General features: G+C 42.3%; 1 protein-coding gene and 2 non-coding genes across 3 annotated transcripts; 1 reads left to right on the top strand and 2 right to left on the bottom strand.

Annotated features, from left to right (window-relative positions):
- Positions 1-223: 223 nt before the first annotated feature.
- LOC136510260 (uncharacterized) lies at positions 224-1,768 on the bottom strand. Its single transcript, XM_066504774.1, has one exon. The coding sequence runs from the start codon at positions 1,766-1,768 to the stop codon at positions 224-226; it is 1,545 nt and encodes a 514-aa protein (XP_066360871.1).
- Positions 1,769-7,630: 5,862 nt separating this feature from the next.
- On the bottom strand, positions 7,631-7,739 carry LOC136514706 (small nucleolar RNA R71). The gene has a single exon (XR_010773845.1). It is a non-coding gene; the product is annotated as a small nucleolar RNA R71 (small nucleolar RNA).
- An 8,100-nt stretch (positions 7,740-15,839) lies between these two features.
- Positions 15,840-15,946, top strand: LOC136514512 (small nucleolar RNA R71). The gene has a single exon (XR_010773671.1). It is a non-coding gene; the product is annotated as a small nucleolar RNA R71 (small nucleolar RNA).
- The last annotated feature ends 428 nt before the right edge of the window (positions 15,947-16,374 follow it).

Consider the following 16,374-nt stretch of genomic DNA (forward strand, 5'->3'; position numbering starts at 1 on the left):
AGTATTTCTCTGATGAATCCTACTGCCATGAGCTTGGTAATTTCTTTTTTGATTGCTGCTTTTCTGTCTGGAGCGAATCTTCGTAGCTTCTGTTTGATGGGTTTAGACCCTTTGTTCACATCAATTATATGCTTAGCCAACTTCCTTGGGACCCCTAGCATGTCGGCTGGCTTCCAAGCGAAGATATCTTTGTTATCCTGAAGAAAATTGTGAGCGCGAGTTCCTATTTAGGGTCAAGGTTTGCACTGATGATCGCCGTCTTCTCCAGGTCACCAGTCAATAAGTCTATGGTCTTTGTTGCGGCTTCTTTTGGTGGTGCGAAGTTACTTGGCTTCTTGGCTGGAATTTGGATCTCATCCGGGTTCATTTCTGTTGCTAAGGTTGCGATCTCTTTTCCTATCTTCAGGTCTTGTAGTCTTTCTGATATCTGTACTGCTTGTACATCATAGTCATATGCTTTCTTCAAGTCTCCTCTTAGTGATAGTACACCTTTTGTCATTGGCATCTTGAGCAAGAGGTATCGGTAGTGTGGTATTGCCATGTATTTGGTTAAAGCTGGCCTCCCAAGTATTGCATGATAGCATGACTCGAAGTCGGCCACTTCAAATTTAATAAATTCTGTGTGGTATTTTTCTGCCGTTCTGAAGGTAACTGGAAGTGTTATTTGTCCATGAGGCATTGCTTCTTTGCCGGGTACTATGCCATAGAATGGTGTACTGGTTGGTGTCATCAACCCTTCGCAGTCTAGACTCATCTTTTTGAGCGTGTCAGTGAAGATAATGTTGAGTCCGGCTCCTCCATCAATGAGGACCTTGGTTACAGCAACTCCTACAATAGTTGGACCCAATACCAATGGATAGCATCCTGCATTTGCCATGCTGGTCCATTGATCTTCTCTTGTGAATTGAATAGGATATTCTGACCAGTTTAAGTATCTTGGGGTGGCGAGTTCTGCTGCCATTATTGCCCTGTGTTCTAGCTTCTCTTGCTGCTTGCTTCTCACGTTGGGTGCCCCTGAAAAAATAACTGCTAGTTGATGTTGGGGTTCTTGGTAATCTCCTTGCGCCTTCTTTTCTTCCTTCTTTGGTTCATCTTGTTTCTTCTCCGCGTTGTTTTGATGCCCATTTTCTCTTTTTACAAATTGCTGTTGGAAAGTAAAACAGTCTACCAACTTGTGCCCAGAACCTAGGTGTATGTGGCATGGTAAGTTTTCCAAGCTTTCTGGCCTTCTTTCTCGGTAATTGTTGTTGCGGTAGTTGTTGCTACTGCCATTGTTGTAGCTGCTATTGTAGTTGTTGTTATTGTATCTTCTCTTGTTGTCTGTGGTTGCCACCATGTCATCTTGCCTTGACCTTTTATCTTGTTGCCTTTGGTCTAGTTTCCCTCTATTTTCCGGGTTGTCTCTGGCGAACCTATGTCGGGTTCTTTCTTCTGATAAGATTAGCTTCTCCACTATTCTTTTGAAGTCTTCATTTGTTCTCGGGTTTTCACTATAGTAGTCCTTGAATTGCCAATTTGCAAAAATTCCTTCTGCGAATGCTTCAATTACTTCTCTGTCGGTAATATCGTGGGCTTGTGCTCTGAATTCCCCAAACCTTCTGTAGTAATCTCTTAGACTTTCTCCCCTTCTTTGTCTTACTCCTTTCAACTTGGACGCCATCATTGGGTGGGTTATTATTCCTGCGAAGTTGTTGCAAAATGCAGTCTGCAAGTCGTCCCAATATCTAATTGATCTTGGCTTCAGCTTGTCAAACCATTGTAGTGGCATTGCTTCAAGCGCCATTAGAAAGAATAAAGCTTTGATGTCGTCATCTCCTCCAGACAATTCAATGGACTGGGAGTAAACTCTAAGCCACTATCTTGGTTTCACCTTCCCGTCATATTTGGTGTGGTTGGCTGGTTTGAATTTATGTGGTAGCTTCATTGTCTGGAGCCTTCCGGTGAAACAAGGGAATCTGTTGTAGAACTCTGCTCTTTCATAGTCAGGTGATCTTGTTCATTTGTAATATGATCTTTCTATCAAATTTCCTAGATGTTTCTTGGAATCATTGGCTTAGTTCTGGCCTGCCTCTTTGAAGGGTCGAGATGGCGACTAGAGGGGGGGTGAATAGTCCTTTTTAAAACTTAATCACATTGGCTAACCGAAACAAGTGCGGAATTAAAACTATCGGTCTAGCCAAGACTATACCCCACTATATATGTTCACTAGCACCTTGCAAAGATAACAATTATGCAACAAAGGTGCCGGGCTAGTTAGAGCTCTCCTAAACAATTCTAAGAGCAAGGTTACACAAACCTATGCCACTAGTATGTTAAGCAACAAGAGAGCTCCTACACATGCTAGTAAGCAAAAGCACAAAGCCAACTAAGCTCACTAGCAAAGCTCAATAACAAGACAACCAATGCCTAATTAGAGAGCGCAAATACTTAGCTATACAAACTAAGCAATGTGACTAACAAGGTTACTAAAACCAAATTAGCCACTCAAGGGAGCTACTTCTATGCTACACAAGCTAGAAGGTAACTAGTGAGCTACACAAGCTAACTAATTACAAAAGCAACTACACAAGCACAATGTATGTGAAAGTAATTACAAGCTTGTGTAAGGGGGTTGCAAACCAACGGGAAGAACAAAGATGACACGATGATTTTTCTCCCGAGGTTCACGTGTTTGCCAACACGCTAGTCCCCGTTGAGACAAGCTTCAAGGTTGCCGCCGGTCCTCTTGCTAGTGGTGACTCACAAGTCACACTCTCCCACGTGGAGTGCTTACCACAAGCTCTAGCACTTGACCCGGCCGGACCACTTGTCGCCCTTAGCGTCTCGCTTTACTAGAGTTGCTCTTCGCGGCTCCCGCGGGGCGAGCACAATGCCCCTCACAAAGCTCTTCTCCGGAGCACCGCACAAACTTCTTGCGGGCTTCGACGGAGACCACCACCAAGCCGTCTAGGAGGTGGCAACCTCCAAGAGTAACAAGCACCACCGGCTTGCAACTCGATCACCTAGTGCCACTCGATGCAACCTCACGATGCAATCGCACTAGAATCGCTCACTCACACAATCGAATGATCGCTATCAAGTATGTGTGTGATGGAGGGCTCCCAAGCACTCACAAGCATGGACACTAAGTCCCTTGAGGTGCTCTCCACCAGCCATGGCCGAAGGCCACTTCTATTTATAGCCCCAAGGGCTAAACTAGCCGTTACCCCTTCACTGGGCAACGGTCGGGCCGACCGGACGCTCCGGTCGTATTGACCGGACGCTGGACCTCAGCGTCCGGTCGCTCGCAGATGACCACGTGTCCTGGTTCCAATGGTCACTTGGCCTGACCGGACGTAGCAGCTTCAACTGACCGGACGCTGGACCCTCAGCGTCCGGTCGTTTCCAGTAAGCTCCCGAGCATGACCGGACGTGTCCGGTCAAACGCGATCGGACGCAGCCAGCGTCCGGTCACTCTCCAGCTACTGCTACGCTCCACGTCAGCGTGACCGGACGCAGCCTGCCAGCGTCCGGTGCATTCAGATTCAGCGTCCGATCAGTTGACCGACGCCAGCATCTTCACGACCAACTTGTTTTCACTTCTAACTTCTTCACCCTTGCTCAAGTGTGCTAACCACAAGAATTTGCATCCGGCGCAATAGAAAATAGACATTCCATTTTCCCGAAAGCGCCGAATCCCGCCTCGCAAGCTCGGCAGGAGGGAGAGAGGGACCCAAACCCATCTCACCCTGCAAACACCACCACCTTTGTAAATGTGCCAACACCACCAAGTGTACACCATCATGTGTATGTGTGTTAGCATTTTCACAATCATTTCCCAAAGGATGTTAGCCACTCAACTTGCCACGCCACTCGATCCTAGCGACAATGCAAAGTTAGATCACTCGAGTGGCACTAGATGACCGATATGCAAACAAGTTTGCCCCTCTTGATAGTACGGCCATCTATCCTAAACCTGGTCATAAACTTCTCTACACACCTATGACCGGTGAAATGAAATGCCCTAGGTTATACCTTTGCCTTGCGCATTCCATTCCATCTCCTTCAATGTCGATGCAACACATGCACCAACACGATCAACAATGATATGATCCACTTCATATCATCACATGATCATATTGGTTCATCGATCTTGACTCTACTTGCTCTTCACCGTTGCCATCGTCCATCGGTGCCAAGTCTTGCTCAAGCTTCACCGCCACGCGGTCCATCACTCCAAAGCCTTCGACTTGCCCTTCACGCTTGCAACCGGTCCATCAAGCCAAGTCATGTCTTGATCTTCTCCACCTTGATCACATGACTCAATGTCATGTCTCATGTGCAATAAGCTCCTTCATCATCACATGTGTGAGCTTTGCAACATCTCCAAGCCATTTTCACCTTCATGGCATATGTTGCTCATACACATGTACCTATGGACTAATCACCTGTGTATCTCACATAAACACAATTAGTCCACCTAGGTTGTCACTCAATTACCAAAACCAACAAGGACCTTTCACTCTTTCTTGTTGCTTTGAGTAGTGTTCTTGCCTTCTGTTAGCATCACCACTTTCTGTTGGGCCTAGCCTTTGAAAAATTGATTTTTTGGGTGGTTGTTCTCCTTGCTGTTCTTGCGGGAGGTCTTTGCTGGGTTGTTGTTTTTGTCTCCTTGGCTTCTTTCTTTTGCTCATCCTTTTCTTTTCCTTTATTCGTGAGATTGTGCAATTCTCTTGTCAGCTCTTCAATCCTTTCTTTCTTCGTGTTCTTCGTAGCTTCTCTCTCTGCTTTCTTCCTGTTGTATTCAGTAAGTTATGCCTTGTATTTGTTCTAAATTTGTTTTCTTTGTTTGGCCCTGTTTCTGCGGCCATATTTCAATTTATTCTTCTTTATTCTTGCTTGCCTTTGTTCTTCATTCTCATTGTTGTCGCTCTCCTCATCTAGGGATATGTTGCCTTCTGATTCATCAGATGACTTTATGTCAGGAATCTGCGGTGGCTCTAGCGGCTGCTCTGGCGATTCTACCATATATATGGTGTACTTCTTCTAGGCTCTCCTGGTCCGACATCTTGGCTTTTCTTTAGTCGAGCTGCCTGCAGTATCTGAACTTGATCCACCGAGTTCTTTTCCCTCTTGATATGGTAGTTCTTTGGAATAAGAGCCTGGTCAATGTACCACGTAGTCTTGTGGGGTCACTGTCATAATTAGTCCTTCCTACGCTCCTTCTAGGAGTATTCTTCTTGCTGGGCTCATCATACTCTGAGTATAGCTCTGATAGATTGATGCTGAGTTGTGTAGTCCAAAGATTTTTGAGTTCTCACATGGGATGTTTGAGTGGAAATGACATGGACTATATCTTTTCATGATTGTAGTTGTGTCTTGGAGTCTGATGAGGTATGGCTCTTGTGTCTTGAAGATTATGTCCGAGTTGGAGTCACATTCCATCTCCATCTTTGTATCGGTTTCGTATCCGCTTTCTTCTCCTTTCTGAGTTGGTTCAGAAGTCAAAAGCTTCATCATCTTCTCGGTGAGTTTGGGTTCGATCTTGTTGTCGAATTCTTTTTCTTCTCGGAGACGGGTACGTAGCTTACTATCGCCGTCAGCCTCACAGATCCAGGATCCGAAGACGAAGGTTGTTCCCACCGAAAAGGTCATGTACAGGGAATACCCTCAGCAGCCCTTTATAGTCTAGGTGCTACGGAGGGTTGTTTGAATCCTACTTGGATACAAGGTTAGAGTTCTAAGCTATGCTTCGGGTGTCTTTCCTTGTATAGTCCGAGTTGTGATTTTGGTTCTGCACGTCACCTTGCTTCGTGCCTTCTTGAATATTGGGCCGTGGGATTGCTGGAGGTGGCCCACTTCCTGATATCCTGCCCATGGGGGGTCCCATGGAACCCCCATCGATAGAAACCCTAGTGCATGCATTTGAGGTTTGATTCTTGGTGGCACTAGGTGGTGGTTGTGATTGTGGATTTCTTGTTTCTCTTGGTGATTGTCGTCACCTGGACGGTTGGAGATTTGGTGATTGGTGAGGAGATTTGGTGAGTGTATCCGCCCCCAATCAAGGATTTGTGAGGGGTGTTGTGCCTTCCCCGCTGGAGTTTGCAAAGGTAACTCTATTGGATTACTTATAGCTTGTGGATCCCCATCTTATGTTGGTTGTGCGGCACCCGGTAGCGGGTTTGGCGTGTGATGCCAATTAGCTCGTGAGCCTCCAAGTGGGTAAATTGCTACAACGAGGACTAGTTTGCCGCAAGCAAGTGAACCTCAGTAAAAATATTGTGTCATTGTTGATATTTCTTAGCATCACTTAAGTTAAGTTGTCATCCCTAACATGATACTAGAAATGTGGTTGTACTTATAATCATGACACTTACTCAAAAGATATAGAAGAAAGCTTATCTGCAAGAGCACAGATAAAATACATCCATTGTAGCATTTCACCCAGGAATGTTCTAGGTATCGTTATTTATACTTTACCACTGGGAAGGATCTAGGAGGTAATAAAGACAACAGCTATAACTTTTACACACACGTTATTTATACTTTACCACTGGGAAGGATCATTACCCCACCTGGCGGCGCCTCGCGTCCTTGCTCGTTTAGGTGTCTTCTACGGTCTTCTAGAGTCTTCTCGTGCCGCTGTTGGTCCGGTTTGTGCAGATTAACGTGTCGTGATAGGATTCTCCTCCGTATTAATTCCTGTTTTCCTCCGTATTGATTCTCCTTCGTGTCATAAAAGTTATAGCTGCTATCTTTATTACCTCCTAGATCCTTCCCAGTGGTAAAGTATAAATAACGATACCTAGAACACTCCTAGGTGAAATGCTACAACGGGTGTATTTTATCTGTGCGCTTGCGGATAACCTTTATTCTATATCTTTTGAGTAAGTTTCATGATCATAAGTACAATCACGTCTCTGGTGTCATGTTAGGGATGACAACTTAACTTAAGTGACGCTAAGAGATGTCAACAAGCATTTCTGGTGCCGTTGCCAGGGAAGGCAAGGAGGTAGCTAGGATAGAAAATTGAATATCTAGGAATAACTTTTACACTGTGATAATTGAGATACACTATTGATCTTTTACTCAAACAGGCTCACCCTGGCTTTGTCTATTTTTATATTTTATGCAGGGTGATGTATGACTGGTTTTGAGCTTCCGACAAACTACGTTGAGAATCCCAAAGCTTTATTCAAAAGGACTAGAGCTAAGCTCAAGCAGATTCTGACCACTTCATCAGAAGTCAACCAGACAGGAAGAAGCTTAACACCAGATTTTAAAGCTATGGCTGAGAGGACTCTCCATGAATTCTCCGCTCCAACCACTGCCAACATCAAGACTGGTCCAACAGTCAATGTGGGGGATAATGGATTTGAGCTCAAGCTAGCTTTGATCAACATGGTGCAAGCCAGTCAGTTTTGTGGAAAGGCTAATGAAGATGCAAGTGCTCATCATCAACACTTTCTGGAGATTTGTAGTACTTTCACCATCAAGGGAGTTTCCAGAGATGCCATTTTACTCTGTCTATTCCCATTCTCACTCTTGGGAAAGGCGAAGCAATGGTTCTATGCAAACAAAGATAGAAATAATACATGGGAAATATGCTCCGCAGCCTTCTTAGCAAAGTTCTTTCCAGTAGGCAAGACCAATGCTCTATGTGCAAAAATCTCAAGCTTTCAGCAGTAGTACGATGAATCTATCCTAGAGGCATGGGAACGCTTTCAAGATTACATAACAGAATGCCCTCACCATGGGATGGAGAATTGGCTACTCATGTAGACTTTCTATCATGGGCTCACCACCAATACCCGTGAGAACATGGATGCAGCTGCTAGAGGATTGTTCTTGTCACTCACTATTCGTGATGCAACCACTCTTGTGGAGAAGGTGGCTTCCAACCAGGGTTGGAACGAAGAACGCTCTCAACCACGCAAGAGAGGAGGTGGAATGCCTCAACTCAAAGAGGTAGACATGCTGTCTGCTAAGATGGACCTGCTCATGAAGAAGCTTGATGAACGAGACAATGATAAGAAGCAAGTCATGCACATCCACGATTCTCGCATGACCTGTGAAGAGTGTGGAGGCACTGTCCACTCAGGGAGTAACTACCCCGAGATCCAAGAGCATGTGAACTACATCAACAACAACAACAACTATCATCCTCAATAAAATCAAGGATGGAATCAGCAACAAAGGCCCAACTACCCAGGTAACTATAGAGGTAACTACCAAGGTAATACTTTCAATCAACCACCCTTGAGAGAAATGATTTCTAATCAAAATAAAGTTATTAAGAACATGTCTAGAAAGATTGCTTCCAATGATAAAATTCTAGAAACCATTAATAATAGAATGGATAGCTTTACTTCTGTCATAAAGAATCAACATAGCTTTAATAAGATGATAGAATCACAAATATCTCAGTTAGCAGCATCAGTTCCTGTGACCGAAAGAGGTAAGATTCTGGGGAACTTGGAAGAATTAGAAACTGTGAATCTTGTAGACATTTACAATGCAGGACACTACTTCACCGCGCCATCAAGAGCATGGGTGGATGACACCCTACCAATGAAGAAAGGAGATCCAGGGAGACCTGTCATCCTAATCTCCATTGGCACCTACACTTTTGAAGAAGCTGTCTGTGACCTTGGAGCAAGTGTTAACATCATGCCAAAGGTAATTTATGAGAAAATTCATGGTGAACCATTGTTGTACACAACCATGTGTTTGCAGCTTGCAGATCAGACACTGTGCTACCCCAAGGGAATTCTTGAAGATGTCTGCATCCGAGTTGGACACTCATTTGTACCGGTAGACTTTGTGGTTGTAGAAACAGGTGGAGATGAAAGATCACCCATCATCTTGGGACACCCATTCTTAAGCACAGCTAAAGCCATCATCTACGAGGATAGCGCCAAGATATGTTTCACAATCAAGGATAGGAAGGAGAAGTTCACTTTCAAGAAGCGTACACTCAAGGCTCCTACTCATCCTTAGACGTCGTACATCTACAAGGATACAACTACTGCTATAAGGAAGAAGAACATCAATAATAGAAGGAGGAAGAATAAAGCTCAGCAACCAAGAGAAGACTTAGTGTGAATGGTCAACACTGTTGATTCAGGGTATGACCAGTTTCTTCCATCACCTTACCTCGCTAAGCTGGACGATCCAGGAGTACCTACCATTGATTGCAAGATCAAGGAAAGTACATTCTACAAGACATTCTGCGATATTGGATCAAGCGTCAACACAATGTCTAAGGTAACATATCAACATTTATATGGCAATAGACCCCTGTACCAGACATATGTGTAGCTGCAGCTGGCGAACCAATCATTTCGATTTCCGGAGGGAATAGCCAAGGACATCATGGTCAACATCAGAGATCACTATGTTCCCACCGATTTCAGGGTTCTAGATATGAGAGATGAAGATGAAGTCCACCTCATTCTAGGAAGACCTTTCCTCAACACCACTAGTGCGATCATCTACATGAAATCAGGAGCGATTCACTTCCAATTTCCTAAAGAGAAGGTACGATGTTACTTCAATAGCTACACCACGTATGAGAAGCCTAAGAAGAACAAGTCAAGGAAGCGCCGCTCTCAACGCCAAAAGAAACAAGCCACCAAGGATGGATGGGCAGACTATCCAGGAGAAGTGTTAAGATATGAAGACCGATTCAATGATGAAGATAAAAGTTCTCCTGAGAAAGAAGTCGTACCACCAACAGAGGATGTACCACCCATCACAGAGAGCAAAGAAGAAGCAGAACTTTAGAACAGTGAACCACAGGAAGTGAAATCTCAGATCAAGAAAGTGTGGAAGAAGAAAGAGACACCATCAGAAACACCAACACAAGATGAGCAAACATCCAAGTCCTCATCAGGATTGGACAACGCTCCTAAAGATGTTTGAACTAGAAGAGAGGTCCGGTTCGATGGACCTAAATCTCCGAACTTTTGCTAGAAGGTAAACTCGGTAAGTTATCTGCATATTTATTTTCTCTGCACTGCATTAGTTTCACTCTAGCATATTTACTTTTTACAAGCATTTCTGGTGCTGTTCTGGCAAAACTCTAAGTATAATCCTCTACATAAGCATGTTAGATTTTTGTCATGGTATATCTATATTGCATTAGAAAAACCAAATAAAAATTCATTGCATCATAGTATTGCACATATATATATATCATAATACCTAAGTAATCTGCACATAAAATTGAAAATCCAAAAATATTGAGATAGAGGAATTCTGTAAGGCTCTAGGCAATCAAGGCATAGATGGTTTACCACTAATGTTTAATCTGTTCTAGGAGCTTTGTTGTCTATTTGAGTTTAGCAGGATTTGGAAAGACAAGACATGACTAGATATCTTCATCCACTTTGAGAGTACCACCACATCAACTATCAATCGTTGGAGTCTCAGAGGAGTGAAGAACGTACGTCTACACTGTCAGAATGGACGACTACGTCAACATCCAACTTGGGGGAGAAGCATCCCCTATGTATCTAGATAAGTATTCCTATCTATTGTGTGATTTATTTATTAGTTATTAAGAAATAAAAAGATGCATAACTAAAACAAAATAAAAAGTTTGATCATTATAATATTATCTATTAGTTAAATATGGGTTTGAATATGTTTAGTAATAAATAAATACAAGAGAGAGTGTATAAGTTGCTTTACTGCCTAAGATTAACTGAGCTCTATAGGATAATCTGTATACATGGAAATGATGAATAGTTGCTCTGCCGTAATTCCTTTCAAGTACCTAGTTTTCAGCCTTAAATTCTCCCGAGTTTTGGATATAATTGTTTTGACATAAAGATTTGCTCCGAACCTGAAACTTATGGGTTGTATATGCTTGAGCTAAGTCTAGGTAGTTGATGGGTATGATATGAGAAAGTCTGAGCTACTGTTTATCTTGTTCTTAGTGATACTAGAGTTCTGGAGAATTTATCTTTTGAAATTTTAAAATATTACATGATGAGTTTGTGTATGACGAGAGCTTGAATTCCTACCACAGCCATATATACATGCCTTGTAGATTAGGAAAACTTTTCACTGTTATATTTACTGCTTGTATATGCATTGAGTTTTGTCAAGCTTTGTTGATCCTTAGAGACTTGTCATGCTTTTAAAATCAAGATCACATACACTCCACTCATATATGCTGCTTCTATCCTGGAAGTACGCATCCACATATATGCCATTCAGATCCACCCAAAAATGTTCTACTCCTACCTTGGGAGTGAGCAACCAAAAATATCCAGTTTTCCACCTACCCATATATTCCATTGACCCAGTTATAACTGCTCCAATTATTTTCTTGTTATTATCTCTCAAAAGTTTCATTGCAGAAAGAGGCTTGGGGTTGTAAAAAAATAGAAGAAAGAAATAAAGGGAGTAAAACATGGACAAGTGTCCTACCAAAACAATGGGTACTTAGATGCCTCTCTTGAAAAAAAAGAAAGAAAGAGAAAAGTGCAGCCCAAGTTCTCTCAAAATTCCAAGTTCCAAAAGAGAGATATATTTTCAAGGAGCAGAGTAGAATTAGGTTTTCATCATTACACCCTCATACATCCACCATATATATCCCATACACATGCACATCTTGATTTGATTGTATGCCCTGTTTCTCTAGATTCATTGTTTGACTTTACAATATATGCTTTGCAAGTATGTATGCGCTGTTTCTCCCCACCTATGAGCTCCATATATGCCTATTAGTTGTTAGGGTGAGAGAGAGAAGGCACAGTGTTACTTTGCCTTAATCCAAAAATACTACATATTCTAAGAGAAGAGAGAAGGCATGACACCATTGCTGCCTTGAAGAGGATCTAGAAATACCACATATTAAGAGACTTGAGAGGGTCATACAAAAGAAACTCTGAGTTTTATTTTGAAAATATTGCAAAACTCTCCGGGATGAAGGTAGACCGAAGAGCTTGAGACATAGTGCTTGACTTGATCGTTCTGCTTTTCAACTACTCAAGACCCAAGTGAAGGCTATAAGTCCTATGGTTAAAGGTAATATGGATAAGTTTGAAAGTCAGAATAGTTTACTCTAATCCGGAGGAGAATTTTTGTTTGAAAGCATGTGTACTTTTGAGGCATGAAAGCATTGCAGCAACTTCTGATCCATCATAGTATTTGCTCAGGGACTAGCAAAGGGTAAGCTTAGGGGAGTTTGTTGACGGTAATTAACTATCATATATAAAGGTCAATCAAACATGGAAAAGGGTATGGATGTCATCACCAACATAGGTTTAGGGATTTAATTGACAATATTCTATGAGTTTTGGTGAATCTGTGTTTTATAGGGATTAAATAGGAAAACAGGAATTAATACGGAGGATAATCCTATCACGACATGTTAATCTGCGCAAACCGGACCAACGGCGGCACGAGAAGACTCTAGAAGACCGTAGAAGACACATGAACGAGCAAGGACATGAGGCGCCGCCAGGTGGGGCCGGCCAGCCCCACCCTTGGGCCGGTCGGCCTGTCAGGGGCCCAAAGCCCGTTCTCCTTCCCGTGGCGGCTTACAACCGACATTACCTTCGCATCTCGGCCGTTGTTCGAGGTCGTTTTGATCCAAGGGCTGCAGTTCATACTCTGGGACTATATAACTAGACCCCAGACCCCCCTCCAAGGAATCAATGAATCAATAGAATCAATTCATAGTTATTATTCAGAGGTGTCCCTTGAAAGGATAACCTTAGAGCTCCACCAATCTAGGGCATAGCTAGAATAGAATAGAATTAGAGGCGGCAAGCATAGCTTGGATTCCGGATCAAGTCGCGAGGAGGCTTAGTAAACCCATGTACTTCTCTCTTGTAATAACAATATTATTCATCTAGTTCATCTATTGTTCTTCTAGTTCATCTTGTTCTTGTTCTAGTTCTTATTTGTTCTTCTAGTTCTTGTTCTAGTTGATCTTATTGTTCTAGATATGACTACATTCTTAGTTGTTTATGTGTTCTTAATTATAATGTTCAGCGTCTACTTTGATTATATATTTAGCATAGATAGATTATATTCATGTTTATACTCATGTTCGTATAGCGCTCATTCATTAGATCGATGGGTGAGTGGTAGACATAGTGTAAGCGTGGTGCTTATACCTTGTTTATCTGCGAATGTACCCTATATTCCGGGCCATGTGGTAGATCGCGGGTGTGATATTCCTGTTGAGTCCTCTGTAGTCCACTCCCCGAATATAGGACTAGCAAGACCTTATGGTTCTGGGTTATGGTTAGGCTATGTTCCTAATCTGTCTTAGTAAACCTCTCTTGAGTGTAACTAATCACTATATTCTATGACTTATAATTGGAATGACATAGGAGTTAGTCTTTAATCTTCTATTCTAATCAATGCTAGTGCTATAGGTTGGAGTGCTCTAAGATTTACCCTGGACATATCTTTATCATTATTATATATATTTATCTTTATTATGAGATTGATTCCCTGTTATGAGTAATAATCTAGTGGAACTCTTATCACGTGTGTGTAAAAGTTATAGCTGCTGTCTTTATTACCTCCTAGATCCTTCCTAGTGGTAAAGTATAAATAACGATACCTAGAACATTCCTAGGTGAAATGCTACAACGGGTGTATTTTATCTGTGCACTTGTGGATAACCTTTATTCTATATCTTTTGAGTAAGTGTCATGATCATAAGTACAACCACGTCTCTGGTGTCATGTTAGGGATGACAACTTAACTTAAGTGACGCTAAGAGATGTCAACAATGGGGCCGGCCGGCCCCTTCCTGGGCCCACTCAGTGGTGCTCTCTCCACTGGCTCACTTGCTTCGTGATTAAGCAAAGACTGATTCCCTGTCGGTGCATGATGCAAGTTGGGTAGGAGTGGAGGAGAGTAAATGAAGTGATGTGAGGTGACTGGTTGTGGGACCTAGGTGTCTGCGGGTCCTATTGGTTGTATTTATACCATATGCTTATGCGAAAAAATACTTCTAAAATGCAGGAATAAATATAAGTGCATGGATGGTATTTTTGGTGCCACCACAGTAAATATTTCTACGGGGTTTTACACTCCGTAAGAATTATTTATATGGGGCATATTATATATATATATATATATATATTTTATGAATGCATATGCAGAAAAATAAACACGCTAAAGAAAATACTTATGCAATAAAGTAAATATGGATAGATACCGAGTTACCTCCAGCGAAGGTTCGGTATTTTAAAGTCCTCCGAACCGGACTTCTCCAAATTCTGTTTATTCTTCGGGGGTGGCAGTCAGTCCTGAGGATGATGATCCTAGCGACTGTGAATCTCCCTCTTCTCTTATCAAGTTTGCTGTGGAAATTAACTCAGGCCTTGGCTTAAATGGAAAGCACTCTTCTCATCCGTTGATGTTGAATCTGACTTCTCCAATTCCGACGTCAATGTGGGCATTTGCGGTACTCAAAAAGGGCCTCCCAAGGATGAGTGCTACCTTTGAGTCTGGTTGCATGTCCAACACCACAAAGTCGTCTGGTATGAAGAATTCTCTAATATTGACTAGAATATCCTCAGCAATTCCTACAGGGTAGCGGATTGACTGGTCTGCTAGCTGTAGGCACATTGATGTGGGGACGAGCTTTGACTAACAAAGTTTGTCAAAGACTGTCTTGGGCATCACACTGACACGTGCTCCAAGGTCACATAGTGCATTGTTGAAGTGTTGATCTCCAATTGAGCAATCAATAGTGGGACATCCTAGATCCTTTTTCTTTGTTGTTGAAATGTTGAGGATGGCCGCACTACACTCTTCCGTTAGCTTGATCACTTCAGTGGTGGGCAGTGGTCGTTTGTTGTTAAGGATGTCTCTTAGATACTTTGCGTAGGTGGGTACCTGGATTGCATCTAACAGAGGAATATTGATATATAATTTCTGAATCACTTCAACAAACTTACTGAACTGCTCATCCATTTTGGCTTTTCGATTTCTGTGTGGAAACGTTAAGAGGTTGGTGTCATGGAAATCTTGTTGCATCTCTTGCATTAGTGGCTCAACTTCTTCAACTCCATCATCCTTCTTTTCTTCTATCACTGTTGGTGCATCTGGTGTTGTCTGTCTCCTCTCTGTCCCCTTTGGATATGGAGGATCACGAGTGCCTCTACCTCCTCTAGTGGTTACAGCTTGGACCTGCTCAGGGTTAGTGGCAAAAGGCAAAGCAGCAGCCAGATTTGCTAATTGGGTTTTTATCTTTTTATTATGATTAAGTTGATCTTTTATGACAGAAGAAAAGTCATCCATTTTAGCATTTATATCCTCTAAAATTTTATCATTAGAAGCAAGATTTTTAACAATATTATCATTAATCCTGGCTTGTTCTAAGATTAAATCTCTCAAGGGTGGTTGCTTAAAATTGGAAGAATTATTAAAATTGCCTGAGGACTTACCTGGATAAGTAGACTTTCTCTGTTGATTCCATCCTTGCTTCTATTCTGTGGAAGAGTTATTGATGATGTTTGCATTTTCTTGATTATCTGAGAATTCCATCCCCAGATACTCTCCACATCTGTTCTGAGCATCGAATGCATCTTGAATTGCTTGACGATCACTCTTGTAGTTGGCTCGTTGTTCAAGCCAGTCCAAAAGTACATCCATCTTAGCTGATAGCGCACACACTTCTTCTGGAGCTTCTTCAATCTGGCGAGAATGTTGAATGTTATCTTGTTTCCAGCTCTGATTCTCAGTTATCTTATCCATGAAGGTTTCAGCTTCTCTCAGAGTGAGTGACATAAATGATCCTCCAGCAGTAGCATCTAGTTGCTCATGAGCTCTTTCAGTGAGTCCATGATAGAATCCTTGCATGAGGAACCAGTCCTCCATTCCATGATGTGGGCATTCTGAAATATAGTCTTGAAAGCGCTCCTATGCTTCTGGAGTGGATTCTCCTTTCTGTTGCTAGAAGTTGGAGATCCTTCCTCTTAAGGCATTGGTTTTGCCTATAGGGAAAAATCTTGATAGAAAGGCTTTCGAACATGTGTCCCAAGTGTTGAAGTCTTCTTTGTTAGCATAGAACCACTACTTCGCTCTTCCCTCTAGTGAGAACAGAAATAGACAAAGGAGTATGATGTCTTGGTTAATGTCCTTGATGATGATGGTGCTCCCAATCTCCAAGAAATCCTGCAAATGAGCATTAGCATCTTCATGTGCCTTTCCACTGAATGTAGTAGCTTGAACCATGTTGACGAGGCTTGGCTTCAAACTCGAGGTTATTCGTCTAAAGTGTTGGTCCAGTACGAATGTTCCTAACACTTGGAGCAGAGAACTCAAGTAGTGTCTTGTCAGCCATGGCCTCACTACTGATGTTGATCTTCTTTTAAGTTGGGTTGATCTTGTGATTTGAAAGTTGATGGATCA

The sequence above is a fragment of the Miscanthus floridulus genome, chromosome 16 (assembly GCF_019320115.1).
Source record: "Miscanthus floridulus cultivar M001 chromosome 16, ASM1932011v1, whole genome shotgun sequence".
In the NCBI taxonomy this organism is placed as follows: Eukaryota; Viridiplantae; Streptophyta; class Magnoliopsida; order Poales; family Poaceae; genus Miscanthus; species Miscanthus floridulus.